This window comes from Scedosporium apiospermum (assembly GCF_000732125.1).
Source record: "Scedosporium apiospermum strain IHEM 14462 chromosome Unknown SEQ_SAPIO_0165, whole genome shotgun sequence".
NCBI classification, from domain to species: Eukaryota; Fungi; Ascomycota; class Sordariomycetes; order Microascales; family Microascaceae; genus Scedosporium; species Scedosporium apiospermum.
The window spans coordinates 1,039,936-1,060,856 of NW_015971866.1; the positions used below are offsets into that span (position 1 = coordinate 1,039,936).

Here is a 20,921-nt window from a genome sequence, read left to right on the forward strand (position 1 = left end):
GGGTGTATAGAACCCTTTAATCTTGTCCTCGTGCTCAACTAGGCGCCAAGTGGGATTTGATGTCGACAGGTGTGCTTCCTTTCTATAATGCAAAGATCTGTACAGAGGACCACACTGGGTCCGGGCTCTATTCGTACACACCCTCCAAGTCTAATGCTCTACAATATGTTCATGTTCCCTTCGGCTGGTGGTCACACCCTCAAAATCCTCCTCTCAGCATCCAACCCACCGCGAAAATGCTCCAAAATCACATTCCCCCCTTTCACCGTCTCCCTCACGATTCCCTCCACATTCTCCGGTCCTACCCTCCCATACCACACCCCGCACCCAGCAAGCGGATGTTTCCTCCTTGAGCCCACAACCTCGTCTTCGATCGTCGCACCGGGGGGGACGTAGACGATGACGTTTCCGGCGAACTTGTGGCCTCCGATGTGAGAGATTAGGCCTACCCTCGCCGTCATGCGCGCACTATCCCCCTTTGCCGCCTCTGCCGGTTCAGAAGGGGGATGATCATCTTCCACGAGAGAAATGCCGTCCTCGCGGGAGAGCACCCGCCGGAATTCCTCACGAAGGAGAGGCCCCATAACGCCGCAGCGTAGATCGCGTGAGCCGTGACCGCAGATGAGAATCATGACATCGCTAACGGGGACAGAAGGGACCGTGCCTCCAAGGGAAGGGTCGCGCGTTAGATGGGCGCGAGACTCGGGAGGGAGGGAGGCGTGGATTGGGTGGAGGGTTTCGGGGAGGAGGAGGGATTTGGAGAGGTGTGTGAGAGAAGTTGGAGAGGGGGCGATGGAGGGGATGTAAGTGAAGGAAGGGAGGAGGTAAGCTGATGGATTAGGGCCGGGGGATGAGGGGAATGAGGAGGCTAGGAAGGTGATGTTGTGGTAGGGCTGGTAAGGGGGGGGCCATCGGTACGATTTGGTTAGCCTGGGATTCTGCACGGTTCGTTTTTAATGTAACTTGAAGGGGGGGTTTGAAAAAGAAGAGAGTTTATTACATCTGCGAATTTCCCTCCTCGACCAAAGAGCCTCTTAAATCCCCGTAGAACCTCTCCCCCTCGATCCGCCCCTTCATCCTCCTCCACACGACTCGCCCAATCATCTCTCCCCGTACATACGAGGACCTGCTCAACGTAAGGGACAAAAACCCCCGCCAGCTTACTCTTGCGGTCGATTTCTAGATCTGGCGCGGGCGAGCACTCACACGTCGGGGCGGGACATTCTTCTACGGTGGGAAACGTCCGGGTCGAGGATGAGGAGGGTGGTTGCCGTGGTTGGCTACGATGCGTCGTTGTGTGGAAGGAGGCGTATGTAGATGGTTGGAGGAGGCTGCGAGACCGCGGGGAGGGTCTGAGGCGGATGAGAGGCCGTGGGTTCATGATTGGACTTGTTTGAGACGAGATGTCACTTATGAAAAATGACCTGAGATGAAAGAAGTTTGATGAAGACGTTGAAATTTGTCAAGTCTCTTACTAAGCATCCTTTTTTACAGATTTAAACTCGCCTCCAAAATTAACATCGCGACTTCAATTTCCAGCTTCGCCATGCCCACAAGAAAGTTAAGAAAGCGAATTATATGAAACGAAGCGGAGAGAAAATTAATGAAAAAAAAAAGAAAAAAAAAACAATTCAAAAAGAATGGCATGACGTAGACCTGTCATATATTCCATAGCTTCGTTAAGCAGTATACCTAAGGAAACATCAACTGCTACACGACCAGCAATGCCCCTTTCCCGGGGACTTGCAGCCCCTTTTCAAGACCGTCTTCTGAGGATAGGGGCACAATATGCGATCATGAACAACGCCTTCCGTATCCTGGACCTTGACAGGTGTTTGCTCTAGCGCAGTCCCGTTCTCGACCCACGCTCGAAGCTGGTTGAATAGACTGGTCGGCTCTCCGCTTGGTCCTCCAGCACAGTGACCCATTCCAGGGACTTCAAAGTGGCGATAGAAGTCACGCACGTCCGGAGAGAGCGCCGAGACTTTGTTGTAGTACATAGCAGTGCCCTTCGGGGGAAGAAGTTGATCGATCTATCTCGGCGTTAGAGACTTCTCCTCGCATGGTAAAACTGGGGTGTATGACTTGGGGGGACGGGGGGGGGAGGGGAGAATAATCAGTTACTTACAAGACCGTGGGCGGTGACGAGCTTGCCACCAGCTTTCCGAAATGCAGACAAGTCAGGATCATCAGTCCCGATAATGGATCTATACTTCTGGCCACTCTGATGCGCCAGCCGGTCAAACTCAGCATGCGTCAAACCGCCCAAGTCCACCTCCGGACCCCGCGAAACGAACAGCGACAGCCACTCCACGGCAATCGGGAGAGGTACGCCCACGCAGGTCTCCGTGGTACAGTTCGTGATCGCGACGGCGGCTGTTAGGTCCGTACCTGGATTCAGGCCCGGCCAGGTCTGCACGCCCTGCGCGTTCCGCATCCCGCGCCAGGTTGCGTTAACCACGGCAGCCGCGGTTGAGCTAACCTCGAGTGTTCGATTCTCTTGCGAACATTGAATCGTCGAACCAACCAGCTCAAAAGGGTCAAAGCCATCCAGGCAAGCATCAACCTCGCCAATAACACCATCAACAATCCCATCGAGATCGTCACAAAACGAAACGGCAGCATTCGTGATGGCTTCCAGCTCGCAGGCATGAGGATATTCGCCCAACATGTTCATAAACTGCTGCGGCCAGTACATGCTGGGGAAGAAATCCGTCCACTGGATTCCGGGAGCAACGGCCGCGATCCCGTCGTAGGCCGTGGGATACCGCTGAGCTAGCATGAGTCCTTGCCGGCCGCCTTGCGAGCAGCCGTTCCAGTAGGAGAAGTCTGGGCCACGACCATAGTAGGACTTGATAAGGAGCTTGCCGAGAATGGCCTGTGACTTGAATGAGAAAAAACATATTTTCGACCTAAAGAACGAAGAACTTACCTCGTCTTCGAGAGACACTGACGCAAGATTCTGCAGATTATACAGATTCACATTCCCAGGACTCACCAACGCCCAAGGACCCGCATCCTCAGCGCCCCCGAGCCCCGCATCCGTCGTGATCGTCGCGTACCCATCACCTACGGCTCCGCTCATAGCGCTGTACGACGGATCATACCGGCCCGCGACCCAGCCGCCGCCGCCCACGGCCTGAAACCGGCCGTTCCACGCGTCTACGGGGAGCCAAGTTTCAACGATGATGTTGTCGCCCTGCCCGGGGTGGGTATACGAGACGGTGATGTTGCAGAAAGTAGCATTCTGTACTTCGATGGATGGCTGGGTGAACCGCACTGCTGAGGGAACGGAGGCGCTGTGGTTTGTGACGAGGGTCGCTTCGAGAGTGAGTATCTCGGCTCCGAAGAGGGTGAGGTTGCTAAAGGTTGCTGGGATGCAAGCTGCTTCCAACTGTGTCGCCATGGTTTAAGTTGATTACCAGAGCTCTAGAAACAATGTTCATCGGTGAGAAGCTAGCTTTGCGGACTAGGGATGAGACGTGGTATATCCAGGGGATTTAAGTAGTTTCCAGCCGTCCAACTTCTTCCAGCTTAGAGGCGCTGACATCGTGCTCATCTTGCACGCTCCTGGCTATTGTCGTGGGACACTACATGGTAGACGGCATGGACGGACAATACGCTACTACCATGGTGGAGGAGAAGTGCTCGCAACCCTCAAGCTCCTCTTTTAGCCCGGCCGGAGAGCGACTTTGAGGTAGTTCTAATTGGCTCCTGCCCATGCCGTAGGATCCGTGAATCCTTCGGCCGGATCCTCGCCAATATTTACCAAGGGGTGTAGTTCTCGGGCGGAGCTGACACTTACACCAATCATCATCATTTCTGTCACTATCACTATCGTTCTCAACTTCAACTCAAGGTTCAAGATGTTCTCTTTCCTTTCCCCCCGTCTTACTCTAATGATGCCCACAACCAGGATGCGAAATGCTAGATACAAGGTTGCCCGATGCCCGGCCAAGCAAAGAAAGAAAAGAAAAAAAAAAAAAAAAAAAAAAAAAAAAGAAAAGAAAAGAAACCCAAGATCCAGCGTAAGAAAATAACATACACAACGACAGGGGAAGGGAAAAGAAACCGTGGTCTAAAAGAAAAAAGAAAAAAAAAAAAAGGAAATGGCCTTTCTCGACCATGTCAAGTCCCCTCTGGCGACGGGACAGGGAATTCCCAAAACCGTCCAAAATCTCCCAAAAACCCAACACCCATTCTCTAAGTCTCGGCTCTAAGAAGCATTCGTCCGATCAAGTCTATCCACTCTGAATCCATTTCTCCCCATTCTATCTCCCATCACAGTATCCCGGAAGTGTAGGACCAGACGGCGCCCTGGCCCAGCTGATAACTGTCAAGGTAGTCGCGTACACCATAGCCACGAGACCAAACACGCCGAGTACGATGTCCGAGATCTTCCACGCCCGACTCTTCGCTACGGCTCTATAATGCAGCATAGGCTGTGAAAACGTTAGGGCCCCGTTCTGATAGTAAGGGGAGAGAAAAAAGAAAATTGAAAAGGGCACAGTTTTTAACTTACCGGGTAGATGTAAACCAGCGGGATGCACGCAAAGTTCCCCACCAACGCCACAAACTTATCCAAATCATCCGCACCACCCCACGCAATCAACGTACACGCCGTAACAAGGAAGAACCGAAAGATATTCTTCTGCCACTTGATGTAAGGGTTATACTTCCCGCTCTTGGTAAAGAGGGCATTTTCCGAAATCTTGATGGCGGGGAACAGCTGCAGCGGCGTCGAAAGCAGGATGGCGACCGAGTATAAAAACTGCGTGGCGTTGACAAGCTTGCTATCCTGCGGCAGGTTGAGCAGCACGACAGTCTCGGTCTTGGAGCCGTAGGCGGCGTAGGAGACGGCGCCCATGGTCACGAAGAGGGTGGTGATGATGATCATGACGGCGAACATGACGCGGGGGAATTTCTGCGGGTGCTTCATGGATTCCTGGATGGGGATGATGAGGCCGATACCCTCAAAGGTGAAGATGGCCGTGCCGATGAAGAGCGTCCAGTCGTTCTGGTTGAACTGGATAATGTCGGCCACGCCGTTGGCGTTGAGCGTCAGGATGTCGTAGTAGAGGAGGTAGGCGAGCCCGACGAGGATGAAGGCGTCGGCGACGAGGGCGGTGAAGCCGAGCTTGCCGATGTCGCGGAGGAGCGAGAAGGGGAGGAAGATGATCATCTGCAGGATGATGAGCCACGTTATGGGTACGTGGTTCTTGCAGTCCGACACGGCCAAGATGACGGCGCGCAGGTTCTCCGACGTGAAGACGATGTAGGCCGATACGAATCCAATCTGGCTGATAACGATCGAGAATAGAATCAGCTTCCGGAACCACCCGCCGAAGAGAATACCGCCGAGATCACCGAAAGAGCCGTCAATCTTGAGCCGGACAGACACGAGCAGCACGAAGCAGTAGTAGCTCAGGGCTGCAACAAAGAGAAGGACGAGGTTGCTAAAAAGCATGCCGCCGTTGAGGTAGGCCCTGGGGAGGAAGAGCACGCCGGTTCCGACAAACGACTTGAGCAATAATAACGCCGCTCCCATGGGTGAGTTTTTCCCGCTGCCTCCTCTCTCCTTTCTCCTTCTCTTGCGACGCGACGGCGTCAGCAGAGCGCTATCCTCCATCGGTTCCCGATCGGACTCGCTTTCCTCGTCCCCAAAGTAACCGCCATCCTCAGCACCCGAAGAGAAGTACTCCCCGGGGAGCAAAACCTCGTCATCCTCCTCAAGCTCTTCACCGGCAAAGTGACCATACAGCGTCAAAAATTCCAGGAAGCTCGTCGTAAACAGCCTCGGTGGCTGACCACTCGCCTCGCCCGCTTCCTCGCGACCCAACGCGCCCTGCTGATCCTCGGCCGTTCTCCGGATGTAATCGCGCCGGAAGCCTCCGGGGACCTTCATGTTCTTAATATCCAGCACCTCGCTCTCGGGCAACGGCCGTGGTTGCACGAAACTCTGGCTCCTCTGCACTTTACTCCGCGTCTCGGCATCTTGGGTCCACTTGTAGATGCCTCTCGTAATGTCGCCACCTTGTAACCGTAAGCTCGAAAACTCTTCGTCGTCGGCCGAGGCGTCCGCGGCACTATCAGCAGGCTGCTTGCCCTTGGTAGCATGTTGTCCCGAAGATGTATCGGAGGCCGCGTCGGTGGGCTGAACCAGATGTCGCTTGACTACCTCGTGGTCCTCGTAAGCTACGGGACGAGACCTGTTGTCGAACGACCCGTAGTTCGTGGGCGTCGCGGACGGCGGGATGTTGCTGGGAGCGGGGGAGTTCGCTCGTAATGTCGGGTCACCCTGCGCAGCGCGGCTGGATGGTGTACCGAACCTCGGGGGTGACGTTCCAACGGAGTTGGATAACGCCGCCGCGAGGGCCGATACTCCAGGTCCGGACATGCTCGTGCCGGCACCTGCTAAGGGCGCAGGGCCACCTGTTTGCTGTCCGTTTGTATTCGTACCACCATTGTTGCTACCCCGAGGTACGGAGCTATGCGATAACGCAGGAGATGTTCCGAGCGCTGGGACGGGAGACGCTAATCGAGCGATCGAGGAAGCACGAGGGACGGATGACGCTACGCTGGGTGCCAGACCTCTATTAGAAGCAGGAGACGCCGATAAGGGGAAATCCGGCGGTTGTCGGGGTGTGGAAGACATTGCGTCGCGTCACCCGTAGCAAGAGGGCGAGTGTCGAGAAGGAGGAGCGGGGGCGGTTAAAAGAGGTTGAAGAAAAAAAGAAAGCCAGAGCAAGAAGTGAGGCGAAGGAGGGGATAGGATTAAAAAGTCAACACCGGACAAACGAATCACAGGAGAGTTTTGGGAGGGAGGGAGTTGAAAGGCGGTGCAGGTTTGGGGGAATGAAGAACAATTGGAAAGGTCAGAAAGTTAATCGGTTTCGCTGCCTCGCAAAGGGGCGCTAAGAGGGGCGGGTTTTAGTTTTGAGGAGAGATGGTAACTTGGGGGACCTGGACTTAAGCGATCGGCTCTTCCGACCGCAAGCGTAAGAAGTATTATTTTGGAGATAAGGAACCGGGTGGCTAAACTTGAAGGCCTAGCGCAATTGTTGTGTGCGTAGTGGCAGTTGATGAATTAGGTCCGAAATATTAAGACTCCGCCGATCGGCGGGCGGGATTGGCCTCCGAAGACGGCAGAGATCTAGAGTTTAGATGAAAAAAGCACGAGACAATTCAATTGAAGGACAAAGAGTCATGTCGGGCACAAAAAAAGAGAGAGAACGAAGATGACGGATTTCGTTGAGAAACTTGAGGATACCTTCTCTTTAAGATCGGGCATCGTTACCTTAAAGATCTAAGTCAGCACGAGTACTTTCAATGTTCACTTCTGCCTTGTCCGTGCTTCTTGCTAGGGCAGGGAACCGGACTGGGAAGGTCTCGCTGAGGCTGGCTGGGAACATGAATCGGCACTGAACCTTGGCTTTACCGTGGGGGGCGAGAGCCGCGAGAGGCAGGCACAGGGGAGACCAGAGTGTGAGCTGCGATCGACGAACGAATCAGGGCCCTATCTTTGGTACAAACCTGGTCCAAGTCCCCGCTGATGGTGTTCCGGGTCTGCTGACCAAATCAGTTGCCTCAAATGTCTGCCATACGGAGTACAGGAACCTCATAAAGTAGATTACACTGGTGAGGCTGTAATACCCCGAAGCGCTCGGTACGAAGTACTTCATTCAGGTCTCGGGTCCTTCTCAATTTATACTGCTCCGTGCACTATGACATTATTTCCAGCACAGCAGCACACTGAAATATCTCAGCCAGAATAAGAGCTCGTGCTGCAAATACAGTTTAAGTCTGAGACATTGCATCACACTTTCCGCTGACGAGATGTGTGGATTCGAAGATGGCGAGCATCGACCAAAGTATCCAACCACTTGTAACTACTTGATACAAATACAAGTCTATATTCGGACTAAGTCTGACATCTCTAACAAGAAGTGGCGTCACGCTCCCCTACTTCATCCCTTCTTTTCGTTTTTTTTGTACAGCAAAATGTATAATAATGATACACTGTTTTCAACCCCCTTCGGAATATTCCAAGAACACGGAAAAATTCTCGGCGGGCCGCGTCTTTAATTCGGCAGCCGCTTGAGCAGCTTCTCCTGTATAACCCTAGATGCTACCTCGGCGCCGTGCTGCAATTGTATAGCTCCGATGACGGCATGGATGGCTCCGCTGAGAACGACCTGCACGCCTGATCCGGGAAGATTCTCGGGCTGCAGCAGAAGAGTAAGAAGGTTAGCAGTCGTGATTTGTAGAATGTGACAGTAGCCGATATATATAAGTTCCTCTTGGAAACGGAGAGGAGTGCCGAGAAGAAAGGGGGATCGCCAACTCACCAGTCTGGGCTTCCACCGTAACACCTTGAGCAGCCCAACCTCCATTCCAAGCTTGTGTAGGGCCTCCCGTGATATAACGTCATGAGGCTGCTTCACGGCAAAGTTCTCCAGGCCCGCCAGAGACGGGTGCTCGAACGGCTGGCGTCCAAACGAATCGGCGGGCGCCTGTGGCGGCTGCGACGAGATGATGTTCTTTGTAACCTCGAGAACAATGGCTTGCTTGCCTAATCGAGGGAGAAAAAGAAATAAGGCGTTAGCGAAATGGATCCCTCTCTCACATTCATGATGACCTTTCAAAGGCTCCCCAAACCAGACGAGAGTGCAGAGAAGGAGAGATTCCCTTACCAATATACGCCAAGCGATCATTAAACCCTCTCCTCCCCTGATCAAAACTCTTATGCGTAACCGCCAACCACTTCAACTCATCCGGCAACATCCCCGGCCCCTGCGGTCCCAAAAACCTCTCGTAGAACTGATCCAGCACCTCCGGATCCTCGTTCGTCTTCCACACAGACCTCTTTGGGTTCTTCGGCCGCTGCATCGAGACGGGCGCCTTCATCGCCGGCGGCGTGTACGACCACCTCGGCTTTCCCTCCACGTTGTTAGCTGAGGGGGGAGGAGCGGTGGCCGCGTCGGCTGCCTTCTCCGCCTGGGCCGCGAACTCGTCGAACTTGGTCGTTTGGTTCAGCTGGGCGGGCGTCGAGGATAGCCATCGCGTCGTGGAGGGTCGGAGGATGCGGGTGGGTAGGGTGGCGCTGGGGGCTAGGCCGAGTCGTCGTGCGGCGCGACAGACCGTTCGCGCGCCTCCTGACGCCATTTCGGTGCAAGCGGAATGCTTTCTGATGGATGGGTTCGCGGATTAGTGAAGGGCCTCCAGGGATCGCTAAGGTCTGTTTTCGCGCAAGTCGTGTGATCCCTGGCTTTTGGTGAAGAAACTTGAAGGAAGTTGAATTGAAGCTTAGAGCAACTTTTTAGGTGGGTCCGTAAAATGTGAATGGCGGCCTCTGATTTGCTAAATGGCCCGGGAGACATGAGACCATGAACGCCGTGTCGAATTATCGCATTATACAGTATATGCATTTATTACGATGATACCGAATAGCTTCGTCAAGGACAAGATCAACCTCCAGAAGATATTGGTTTGAGGAAGACCTCCTCGTCTAGGCAAAGAGAAGGGCATCTCACCAAGCTAGTTGTCTTCTCTTCAGTAATACTTGTACAGGTTAAATTAAACTCCTACGCCAGATCCAGAGATACAAACCAAATCGTCCAAATCCCTATGTATAATCCTACATTTTGTAAATCCCCATACTCCAATCATCCGCTAGGTCATCCGTCTAGAGGACAAAGAAACGAAAAATCAAGAATCCTGTTTTTTTGGCTTCTTCCTTACAAGGCCCCCACCCAGCACATTCACCTTCCCCTCCTCACTCCCCACCTCCCTCTTCCTCTTCACCAACCCCGCCAAATTATTCACCACTGCCGTCCCACCACCAGCCCCTTGCCTCGCAGCGACGACAACCTCCTTCTCGCCGGTGACATCGACGCCCCAGCTCGAACCCATACCGACCTCGCCGACCCACCGCCTCGTGCTCCCAACCGCGAGTTCGAGCGTCGAAAAGTCGAGGTGCAGCAGCAGCTCGATGACGCGCTTGTAGCCCTTCTCGTCAAAAAGCCGCTCGCCTCGGCCTTCGGGTGGCCAGTAGTAGTAGGCGCTGGCGATGGGGGTACGCTCGGAGAGGTGGTTGCGCTGGTGGGTCTTTATGCGCGGTGGGCGGGTGGTGATGGGGCCTCGTAGATGCTTCGACTTTTTCTTCGTCTTCTTCTTGGACTCGGTGTTTTTCCTAGGGTTCTTATCATCGGCGGTAGAGGTAGTAGTAGAGGTAATCTTCGTGGGCGAGCTGATATCGTTCTCCCGCTTGGTGGGCGAGAGGGCGACCTTCCGAGGCGTGGAGAACGGTGTCGCCAGCTGCTTTCCCTCCTGAGGAGGCGTAGAAGGACGCCCGCTCTGCTGCGACGCATCTTGAGCGCCAGCAGCCACGGTGCCCGCGGGAGCCTTATAATCCACAGCATCAAACACAATCCACAAGAAGCCCGTCATCCTACCGCTCGAGCATTCCTGCCGAAAGGCCATGGTCTCCCAAAACTGGTCCAGGCTCTTCACGCTCTTCCACGACCCTCCGACCTGGAGGATCGCCGACTTTGACGCCTCCTCGTCCAGCTCGTCTCTGAACCGCGCCTTGGGATCGTCGGGGAATCCCGGTATCAGACACCGAGGCGGCACGTAGTCATATTCACGGCAGTAGTGGGAGATGAGCTCCAGCGGATGTCCCAGCTCCCAATTCTCCGCCACAGAGTGCAAACCACGCGGCAGGAGCGCTTTTGTCTCGTACTTATCTAGACCCGGCACGACAAGGTAGGCTTTGACGCGTTTCCACGGGGCATTGTTGTTTCCGCCGGACGGTGGCTTCTCGACTAGAGGATTCATTGTGCGACACCACCATCGAACGAGACCGCGATCGTCCAGCACGTGCTTGCCTTTGTTGTCGACGCTACCGGGAAATAGATATTGCGACTGAGCGCGGGCGAACAGGCTAACGACGCATTGTAAGTCCTTGCGACGGCGGTTCTCGACGAGGTAGGAGACAAAAGTCGTAGATACATCTCGGATCAGGGACGGCGCGCCCTTGGGGAGGTCGAGTAGGTGCAGGTATCCCGTCGAATCGGCCTTGGAGACGAAAAACGTGCTCGAGTGGGCGGTGGTGAAGATGAATATTTCGAGAGCAAAGACTAGCACCTTTTGCGTTTCCAACTTGGTGCCATTGGCGGGCTCGGAGTTTGGAGTGTGAGGCTTGGTCCGGGGCTTGGCGACGTCGATGGAGAGGGCGAGGAAATGGTTCTCGACGAAGGTCTTGTCGGCGCGGTCTTTGGGAGGGGCGTGGCAGAGGGGATCGGTCTTTGTGGGGGGAGTGGAGAGGTGGTAGATGCCGAAGTTGTAGCCTTTGGGGAGGACTTCGGCGAGGCGGTCGGGGAGAGAGCTCTGGGGAGGATCAGCTATAGCAGAGCTTCGGACTGGTAGTGGGGTCAACATGGTTTGGATTTCGTCTCGGATTGCGGACGGTCGGAGGAGGTGGTTTATTTGGATACGATCGAGGGAGCTGGAGGAGTCATGGGTGAGTGTGGGCCATTTAATTGTTTCGTGTCTCTTCTTTTTCGTCTGTGTCAATGGAAGGGGGAAGGTTTGGAATCTGCAGGATGCAGGCGTGAGACACGAGGTGAGGCGGGATGGATTTCATTGTTGCATTGATCGCATTGATGAAATTTATGTCACCCGCTCGATTCGAGGGGGCTACTGCAGGTTGGGGCGTAAGTTAGGGGCTAAGGTGCTGCAAACTTAGTGGTTTCCCCGTGCTGAGGGCCCAATTGATGCCGATCAGATCAGCATTTCAGCCCCAAGGGTATATGACATCACTCCATCAATACTAAGTGAATATGGGTGAATATCATAGAACCAGTTTCCGTTTCCCACTTGTTTTGCTATCGAGTCCACATCTTAGAAGCCCATTCCGGAATACCGCCGTCGTCTAAGAGACTAGATTTCTAACCCGTCTGCGCCCAAACCCTCTCTCTATCAGACCATCGTCATCTCAGGACCGGTCCAGGTAAGGACTCATCCCATCCATCTTATCTAGAAGAGACCAATTTCCCAACCCCGTGAAACCGCAAGAAAGGACGCGTCCAACCGGACAGGTAGAAGAGACCACTTCTTTCTCGTCCTTCCCCCCTTTCCCAGAAGCCCTAAACCGATTGCCGTAAAGCCCAGCCCCTACTTCCTCACAACATACTGCATATTCACCGGAGTAATAGCCTCGCCTCCTGCCAAAACAGCCATGATATTCCTCATACTCAACTCCTCAAACCCCCTATGCGTATCCACCGTGCCCCCAGCATTATGACAAGTCAGCATGGCCCTATCCCCCGCAAACTTGAGCAACCTCGGGTGCACATGCGGCTCCTCAGCATGAACATCCAGCGCAACAGTGCTCACCGTCCCGTCCTCAAGGGCGTCGGCCAACGCTTCCTCATCAACCAAGCTCCCCCTCGCAACGTTAACGAACCTAGCGCCCTTTTTGAACCAAGCCAAGCTCTCCCTCGTAATGACCTTAGGACCCGAAGGCGTACAGAGCACGATGCAGTCAGACGCGCGAACAAGCGACTCCAGAGTCTCATGGAAGGTAGCGTCAAAAGTCCGTTCGAGAGAGACCGGTTTCCGCACGACGTCGTGGTAGTGGATCTCCATGCCGAAGCCGTGGCGCAGGCGCGATGCCAGCTGCTGGCCGATGTTTCCGAGCCCGATGATGCCGAGGACGTGGCCGCGGAGGTTTCTAGAGATGGCGGTGGCGCGGATGTGGCAGTCTTTGAAGGCTAGGCCGGAGGAGGAGGTTGCGGCGGTCATGCACCAGGGGAGATGGCGGAAGGTGGAGATGATCATGGCGACGCCAAAGTCGGCGACTGCTTCGGCGGCGGCGAGGCCAGAGTTGCAGTATATGATGCCTTTTCAGTTGAGTGTTTTGTTAATAAAGATAGAATATAACGAGTGAAAATAATAATAAAAATAAATAAGTGCCAACGCCAAGGGAATGGACATCTTTTTACCTCTGCTACCCAGAAGCTTTGTATCAGCCCAATCGAACCCCGCCCCAGCACTCGCAAACACCTTCACACTCTCCGGAAGCAACCCGATAAGCTCGGCATCCCACTGTCCCATCTCGCCGCCGGTGCCCCAAAACGGACGAAAGATGGCATCGAAGCGTCCCCACCTCTCCTCCTTGAGGGCCTTGACGAACTCGGGTCTCGCGCGCTCGGGGGTCGAGGGGCGGACGATGTCGCAAGCGGTCGAAAAGGAGGCGTAGGTCTCGAAGTTGTACTTGACGGGGTCGCCGATGTGTAGGACGCGGGGCTTCGCGAGGGGAGCGGAGGAGTGGGAGTATGAGGTGAGGCCGTTGGCAGCGAGGTCGGGGAGGGGAGGGGCTGGAGAGGTGGATCGGGGGGTTCCGGATGGGATTGGGGTGCTTGGGGGCATTGGGGTGTTTGTGGGATCTGCCATGGTGAGAGAAGTGGAAGTAAAAGAAGAAGATAATGAAGAAGCTGAAGGTGAAGATGAAGGTGAGGGCGACGTTGGTCCAATTGAAGCCGTGATGAGGAAGATATGAAGCTGGTGAAGGGATTGAGACAAGAAAGAACGACGTCAGAGGCCGATGCTGAATGTGGCTGGGGAAAAGTGAGAGAAAGAGGAAAGGATCAGTCAGTACGAAGTATCGTGAGATTCAACCTGGAGGGTTCTGCGGCTTCAAAAGTTGAGTTTGTTCAATTGTTGTTTTGTTCCTTTTGCTCTTTTGTTCAATTCTTCCTCGATGTAACTCGGATTTTGGCTCATTCGCAAACGGGGAAGGAGTGCTTCGGCCCGTGGTTTTGGTTCTGGTTCTAGTTCTGGTTCTCGTCTTCGTCGCGGTCTTGGCTGTCGTCTTTATCTTGTTGATCTGTCACAATGGCCGTGGTTTCATCCAGATTTTTTTTTATAAGCTCAAGATTTAAATTCTAGAGAGGGGATGCTTCAATCCCAGCCCAAGCTTAAGTTTTGCATCCAACGACAAACAACATCCTGTCTCGTCTCGTCCAGTCTGTCTCCTCAGTCCTCACCGACTGTTGACGAGATTTCTTGACAATGTGACGCACTGTTTCCGATATAGGCCTCTCCTCTGTTTCCCAATCGACCCGGAGAATAAAACACTTTTGTTGTTCTTGTCTCTTTCACAGCCGGGCATTGACGATGCATGGGTTTTGCTGCCTTCCGGCGTGGACGATGGGATATATTCAATATTATTGAAGGTTCATGCCCAATCTGCCATGCCGAGCGGCATAGGATTGGTTGACTCAAGTTCTCAACCTCTTGAATGACTCAATTCCGTGGGGGCACAATGGGAAGGGATGGGAGGGATGAGAAAGGAGACGAGCGGGAAGCGGAACATGGATTGGATCCGGCATTGAGTGCGCTCGTTCCCGCCTATGGGATTGGGATTTGAGATTTGGGATTTGGGATTTGGGATTGACGCCGGGGCTCAAAAATCTGGTCTTTGGATGGGCAATCGCATCAATATTATCGATTTTTTACCTATGTTATTGGCGGAGGTTCTTGGCTCTCGTTAGATCTTTACCCTTTTTTTTTCTCTTCTTTTCTTTATTCTTCCCATTTCATCTTTCTCAAACCAATTTTCTTATCTTGGTAGGGACTGAGATGGAACCCCTCGAATGACCAGTCCCAACCTGCCGATGTCGCCCATTCTTGGTTGGTTGTTGGTTGGCCCGGCCCTATTTCCGTCTCACCGGCCGGATAAGGAATGGCCGCATTCATCGGCATCATGGATGGGCTACATACGTCCATCTGGCAAACGGCTGCCGGCATGAACCTGAGCTGTTCTCACCGACAATATCGAAACTTTGGAACGGGGAAATAGCAGAACAAACACCGAGAATGAGCATTGAGCATTGACCCTGCTGGTCAGGTCACACGCCCAACTTGACGGGCGCAAGGAGAGGTCTGGGCCTGGACCGGATAAGAACGTGAAGAGCATGAAGGGCATGAAGGACACTTGCAATCCGGTGCGGGATCAGTCTATCCGGGTGCTATTATCACTTGGAATCATGACCCCGTTGTTATTCGTCACGGCCGATTCAAACACACCAAATTCGCCATGCATCTTCCAACATCACCGACGTCGAAAACTTAACAAGTTCAACAGACGCACAATCTCAAAACGAACGGACGCTCTCAATTCCCCAGAGCTACTCACTCAACCATCAAAACGATCGACATTCTCTCTTATCAGCCTTTCTTAATCTTCCCTCTCATCACATAGATCCCACCACAACTCTCCTCCCTCATCCCTCTCAAAAACTAACCGCGACTTCAACAACCGCACATCTACTCAAATAAAAGAAGATGAAGATGAAGAAGAAGAAAAAAATCACTTCTTCAAAACCTCACCAAACTTCCCCTTAAGCACCTTGGCAATGATAACCGGATCCGGCCCCGTCGCCCCAGCCTCCCTCACCTCCTCCCTCGTCGCCTGCACCAGGCCCGTTCCGGGAGCCACCTTGTTCACGAGCTCCGTCACCTTGCCGACGTCCTCGGGCGAGATGGCACCCGCGAAGAAGACGATGACGGGGACCTTGCGCTCGGCGGCGGGGCGGTCGACATTGCTTCCGAGCTTGGACGAGGGTGTGATGGTCTTGACGCCTTGGAGGAGGGGGAGGAGCTCTGCTTCGGCGGCGGCGAGGTTGAAGACGGTGTGGACCACTGGAAAATGATTAGAAAGGGAAAGGGAAAGGGAATAAAGTCGTTTTCAGTCCGAAATGGAAAGATAGAGGAGGGGGAAGGGGATGCTCACCGTCATACTCGGGCAAGAGGGCCGCCTGGATCTTCTGCGAGAGCTCGACCTGGAGCCCGAAGAAGGCGACGGGAATGGGGCTGACAGCGGAGGTGGCGGTGGACATTTTTTGAAGTTGGAAGAGGTTGACTTAAGGTTGTTCGGGTAAGTTTTTCTTTATTTTCTTCTGGAGATTTGAAGTGAAGACTGTCTGCTTTGTTTGGAGTTGGAATATTTCAAGCGAGGTAAGAAGGGGGTTGATTCAGACCTTTATATATGTCTCGGTTCCATCACTTTGAGAAGGTCGGCATCGTTGAGTCCCCGAGTCTTCCTACACGACGGCGGGCTTTCCCCAACGCACTTCCCTCGATGACGCGACCCAATCATCCGCATACTGCATGAAACATACAACCAAAAAAAAAAAAAAAAAAAAAAAAAAAAAAAGGAAAACAGGCAAGGACACACGACATTTCACAGAGATGGGCGCTGGCTGGAGTGTGGTCTGTACCCATTTTCCTCCTTTGGTTGTATCATCGCCGGGCTATTTGTGGGATCTTTTGCTGTCCTGCTGTGCAGGTGGATGACATCCTGCGTCAGCTCGAGACAGCAAAGCTGTTTCCCTGTGAGAGGTGTTTGAAACGATTTCGGTGAGCTGAAGAGTGAACCCCAAACTCCCTGTGTAGAACTCGAGAGTTGCTGCACTTCGCTAATAAGTGAGGCTGACGATGAGCAACTCCCATCTCACAAAAATAAAAATAAAATAAAAAAAAAGTCGGTCAGAATCCATGGCCCTCTTCAGGACGTTCTAGCCCACCATGCTGTCCTCACTTTCCCCTCCTGCCTGTACTCCCATTGCACGATTCGTCAACAAGCCAACGTCATCAGTCGGAGGTTCATGAGTTACCGGGTCAGAAACGAAGGCTATATGGCTGCGCATTGTGCTTGTAAAACCTTTCCAACCCCTGAGGGTTTGACCGGCGTAAGTCACCCGAGGCCGAGCTTTAAGAAATCCTTGGATCTTTTGATTTCCTCCCCTTCGCGTCCTTGCTGAGGAGACACGATGATGGGTCGGACGTAGAGCGGCGGTTCTTCTTTGTGGATTATGTCGTACCGGAGTTTGTTGTGTTGTTCCTGCTCGTGCTCGTGTCCGCCTATTGCTCATCTTTGCGATGTCGGTGACAGCCTCATTTTAACTCGCCTCGTCCAGCTTTCCCTGATCCACCCGCAAGGGCAAACTCCCAAAATAAAGCAAAGTCGTAGATAATCCATGTGTCCTGTAAAGCACGCCATGGGTATCACAGAAAGGGGTTCGGCCTGCAAGGGAAAAAAAAGCCAACAAGGCAGTGGAACATCTCTCTGCCTCACCTCTCTGACGTGTCCCTTCTTATCCCCACTCGTTCTTCTGTTGCGCGCCCGGAGTAAAGATGATTCTGGACGTGATGCAGATCCTGATATTACTTTGTGTGAGATGTAAAATGCATAGCATGCTGAAATACCAAACAAAATGCCTCCTTGCCATCATCGTGTATAACGTTCCCCTCCAAAACAGCCTCATGATCATTAGGAGCAACCATTCCCATTCCTTTGCTCATCCCACCATTCCATTCCTCCTCTGATTCCCAAACACCGAAAAACGTAACATAAACGTACTCGTAGAAACTCTCTGCCCCTCAACTCAACAACGGCGTCTGTTCACCCACCGCACCAAGCTCCCCCTCTCCCCGTTGCTCACTTCCCCTCCTACTACTGCTCCTACTACCACGCTCGCTTCCCAATCCCCGTCCAAACAACTCATGCCAGTATCCCTCCCTATACACCCACCCAGCACAAATCCCCGCCCCAGGCCCCAACAAAGCCGAAACCCCCAACATCACAACAACGACCCTCCACCCCGTCTCGACAAGAAGCCAGTACAACACCGTCAGCCCCGTAAACACGACGTCGATAACAATGAACCCCAACGTCTTCCGCGTCATCATCAGCCGGTCATCCTTCCGCGCAGCAACGTGCCACAGAAGTAGTCCGTGCGAAAGAGCAGAGCAAATCACCGGTGCAGCGTAGACGAGCGCCAAAGACACGCGGTGAGACTCTAGATGGAGAGATTGTACCTCGCGCGTAGACGACGTCTCTTCCAAGACGCGCTTGAAGCGGGGCACGAGGGCCCTCACGGCTCTCCGTATAAGCGTAACGTAAACGGGTGAAAAGAACCAAATCGCCACGGCCACGGGCGAAGCCGTCGTAATCATCAAAATTGACGGCAGGATGAACCCCAGCGCCACGCCCACAGGAATAGCAACAGCCTCCGAATCATCCCTCAAATGCCTCGAATCCTTGCCCAAATCCGGATCCAGCGGACTCACATCGTGCTCCCCATCGCCATGCCGTCTCGCCTCAGCCCTCGCCTTCAGAATCGTCCTCGCGCGGTGGAAAAACGCCGGGATGATAAGCAGCTGCCAAATGAACGCGCCGCCGATAAGGTTAAAAATGAGCATGGGCCCCGTGGGGTAGGCGATGAGCACGTTGGGGAGGTTACAGATGCGCGCGCCCTCGACGATGTACACGGTGAGCAGGCCGGCGACGAAGCTGAGGACCTCGGCCATGACGGCGAAGGCGCGGGCGGAGTCGACGGCGGATTTGAAGAAGCTGACGAGGTAGCAGGCGGGGGGGCCGATGACGGGGAGGCGGCTGAGGGAGGGGAGGCGCGCGTGCGCGTGGCATTGGGAGTAGAGGGCTACGAGGTTGTAGTCGGAGTGGTTGAAGAGGGTTATGGCTGTTGCGATGGCGAGGAGGATGGGAACTATTATTAGGAGGCGGAAGGAGTGTTTTTCGACGGAGGGGCGCCAGCGCCAACGCAAGGGTGTCGTGTCCATGGTTGTGAAGGGGGGTATTTTGTGTATGTGTAGAGAGAACTATTCAATAAAGAATGATTTGTTTGCTCGGTCTACTCTCATAGGTATGGTGAATCTATGAGACTTGAGAGACCGTCGTTGTGGAATATCGTGGCGGATGAGGGGAGTTTGAGTGAAGAGCTGAGGTTGATCTTGAGCATCTTCCTGTCTCGTGAGGTGGAGTGGAGCAGGTCGCTAATTTGGCTGACCAGGTGACCAACTTTTAGCATTTGGCATTTGGACTGGACATTGGACATGCTGCTTCTCGCTGAACCGAGACAAGCATTAACGACAGCTCGCCTGGTCACGAAGTATATTTAAAACAGGCCGCTTTCTCGACTTGTAGATTATCTTCTTTTCTTGCAATCTCCAACGCTGAGATGGACCTGGAGAAAATATCTAATCTTGCAGAATCTCCAAAAATGTCCAGAGCTCCTCACATTTGCACAAGCTGTATGATCGATTATTGGTCCACGCTTCTGCTCTCTCTTCGCTGATTGGAGCAAACTTGCCGATTCGATCTGTGCTTGATAGATTTTGGCTGCCTTCACTGTGGGCGGGCCAGGTATGACGTAGTGTAATAACAGTGGTATCATATCAAGAATATTCCGTTTCCTCTAACGCCCCACGGTTTCCTCACAAAGAACAATGAATGCCCATGGTATCTCCCAACAAAAATCAAACCCAATCCAACGAGAGTAAAACGAAGGGGAACAGCGGAAGAAGGGCGGTTAGTTGCCTTCCCAAAGAAAGACAAAAGAAGACCCATTCATTGTTGTGAACCCCAATGCCAATTCCAGTCCCAGTTTCAAATCCCTGCAAAGAATCCATCCATACCCAGCCATAGGCCTTATCATATTCCTGAGCGCCAACAAGATCGAGTCCGATTATAGCCTGACCCGTCACAAATTATCCAGAGCATCACCAAATCATACCATCATACCATTGTCCCTGCACCCACTCTCACAGCGTCAACGTTATAGTTTGATGTCAGCCACGTCGAGAGAGGCCCCTTCTTCGGCTTTCCATCCCAGTAGGGCTTCCGACATACGGGACAGTCGTAACGATCAATCAGGAACCAAGACGACAGACAGCGAGCGTGGAACCAATGTCCGCAGCTTTTCAGCTTTAAAATCTCGACGTCGCGATCGGGAGCTATTTTGCACTTCTTTTGCAGGCTCCGTGGGAGCCATCTCGTAATCCATAGCATTATGGGCGAGCATCCTCCCTCCTTGGTCGATGTTGGTGGGGTTTGGGTTTCCGCGGCGCTTCCATCTCCTCCGCCTCTTCGAGTTTCGGCCGTTGAGCTCGTTGGCGCGGCCATTATCTCCTTGCTGCTCCCGGATCCATCTGCATCCTGGGTATTGTTTTGGGTGCTACTCCCGGCGACGGGCGGCGCTGGCTCAGTCGTAGCCTCCGTTGTGGCCTCCGCTGTGGCCTCCGTTGCGTCTTCCGTTGTAGCCTTTTCCGTGGAGATATTCTCCGCGGAACTTCCGTTGGCCTCTGCAGTTAGCGGGCCGATGCATATAGGACTAGCAAACGTTTATTAGTAAAGTTCTGGCCCAGAACATTGGGCTTGACAGTGAATCGGTCTCAGAGAGGCCTAAAGTATAATGGACACCGAGTCGTACGCATATCCTCCGGCGGGCGGATGGAGAATGCGGGGAATGAGGGTGGCTTAGTGGGGTTCGGTGATCGAGGAATAACCTTTAGGAAAAGGTCCGGGAATCCTTCGCACGCAGCTCACATGGAAGGGAACGTGGCGAGTGGGAGTTTGGCATGATGTATAACTCAAACTTACCAGTTGCCGGTCCACTCAGAATCGCCTCCACCAAGGTGCCTTTCGGTGTCCTTCCTACACTCGGCAACCGTCGCCAGCTTTCGCCGCGCCTTTCGGAATGCGTTCGGCGATGGGTGGTATTTCCTGTGTTCTCGCCTACGAGCCCAGACAATACAACCTCTAAAAAGTGAAAAATTAGTTAGAATATTGCATCTTTATTTCCCAGGCCCCCTCTCACGAGAGAGTTGGGGGAGGGAGGAAGCTCTCTCGACACATACGCAGGCGCAATGACTGCGAAGAAGATAAAGATGCCCAGGATAATGACACCTATGTGTTCCTTGACCACGCGCGACATGGCGGTCGACCATTCAGGTCGCGCATCGCAACCAAAAACACACTTCCAATAGACCAACTGTTTTTTTCTCTTTCGCTCTCTTATCTGTCTGTTGAGGCCCGTGTTTTACTCCCCACTCGGGAC

At 53.4% G+C, this 20,921-nt stretch overlaps 6 protein-coding genes and 1 pseudogene across 6 annotated transcripts; all 7 read right to left on the reverse strand.

Annotated features, from left to right (window-relative positions):
- Window positions 1-191: 191 nt before the first annotated feature.
- On the reverse strand, window positions 192-1,381 carry SAPIO_CDS10453 (uncharacterized protein; the record flags this gene model as incomplete). The annotated part of the gene is made up of 2 exons (XM_016784036.1): window positions 192-893; window positions 1,121-1,381. The coding sequence occupies 2 exons, from the start codon at window positions 1,379-1,381 to the stop codon at window positions 192-194; spliced, it is 963 nt and encodes a 320-aa protein (XP_016638868.1).
- A 322-nt stretch (window positions 1,382-1,703) lies between these two features.
- On the reverse strand, window positions 1,704-3,406 carry SAPIO_CDS10454 (Tannase and feruloyl esterase; the record flags this gene model as incomplete). The annotated part of the gene is made up of 3 exons (XM_016784037.1): window positions 1,704-2,033; window positions 2,129-2,878; window positions 2,933-3,406. 3 exons carry the CDS (start codon window positions 3,404-3,406, stop codon window positions 1,704-1,706), a joined length of 1,554 nt encoding a protein of 517 aa, XP_016638869.1.
- An 865-nt stretch (window positions 3,407-4,271) lies between these two features.
- On the reverse strand, window positions 4,272-6,655 carry SAPIO_CDS10455 (Vacuolar amino acid transporter 3; the record flags this gene model as incomplete). The annotated part of the gene is made up of 2 exons (XM_016784038.1): window positions 4,272-4,442; window positions 4,523-6,655. 2 exons carry the CDS (start codon window positions 6,653-6,655, stop codon window positions 4,272-4,274), a joined length of 2,304 nt encoding a protein of 767 aa, XP_016638870.1.
- A 1,426-nt stretch (window positions 6,656-8,081) lies between these two features.
- SAPIO_CDS10456 (uncharacterized protein) lies at window positions 8,082-13,455 on the reverse strand (the record flags this gene model as incomplete). The annotated part of the gene is made up of 7 exons (XM_016784039.1): window positions 8,082-8,225; window positions 8,349-8,572; window positions 8,694-9,187; window positions 9,642-9,685; window positions 9,742-11,506; window positions 12,194-12,902; window positions 13,005-13,455. 7 exons carry the CDS (start codon window positions 13,453-13,455, stop codon window positions 8,082-8,084), a joined length of 3,831 nt encoding a protein of 1,276 aa, XP_016638871.1.
- Window positions 13,456-15,373: 1,918 nt separating this feature from the next.
- On the reverse strand, window positions 15,374-15,902 carry SAPIO_CDS10457 (uncharacterized protein; the record flags this gene model as incomplete). Its single annotated transcript, XM_016784040.1, has 2 exons — window positions 15,374-15,705; window positions 15,797-15,902. The coding sequence occupies 2 exons, from the start codon at window positions 15,900-15,902 to the stop codon at window positions 15,374-15,376; spliced, it is 438 nt and encodes a 145-aa protein (XP_016638872.1).
- Window positions 15,903-17,445: 1,543 nt separating this feature from the next.
- SAPIO_CDS10458 lies at window positions 17,446-18,645 on the reverse strand (annotated as a pseudogene; the record flags this gene model as incomplete).
- Window positions 18,646-19,600: 955 nt separating this feature from the next.
- Window positions 19,601-20,798, reverse strand: SAPIO_CDS10459 (uncharacterized protein; the record flags this gene model as incomplete). Its single annotated transcript, XM_016784041.1, has 3 exons — window positions 19,601-20,195; window positions 20,465-20,623; window positions 20,722-20,798. 3 exons carry the CDS (start codon window positions 20,796-20,798, stop codon window positions 19,601-19,603), a joined length of 831 nt encoding a protein of 276 aa, XP_016638873.1.
- Between the last annotated feature and the right edge of the window lie 123 nt (window positions 20,799-20,921).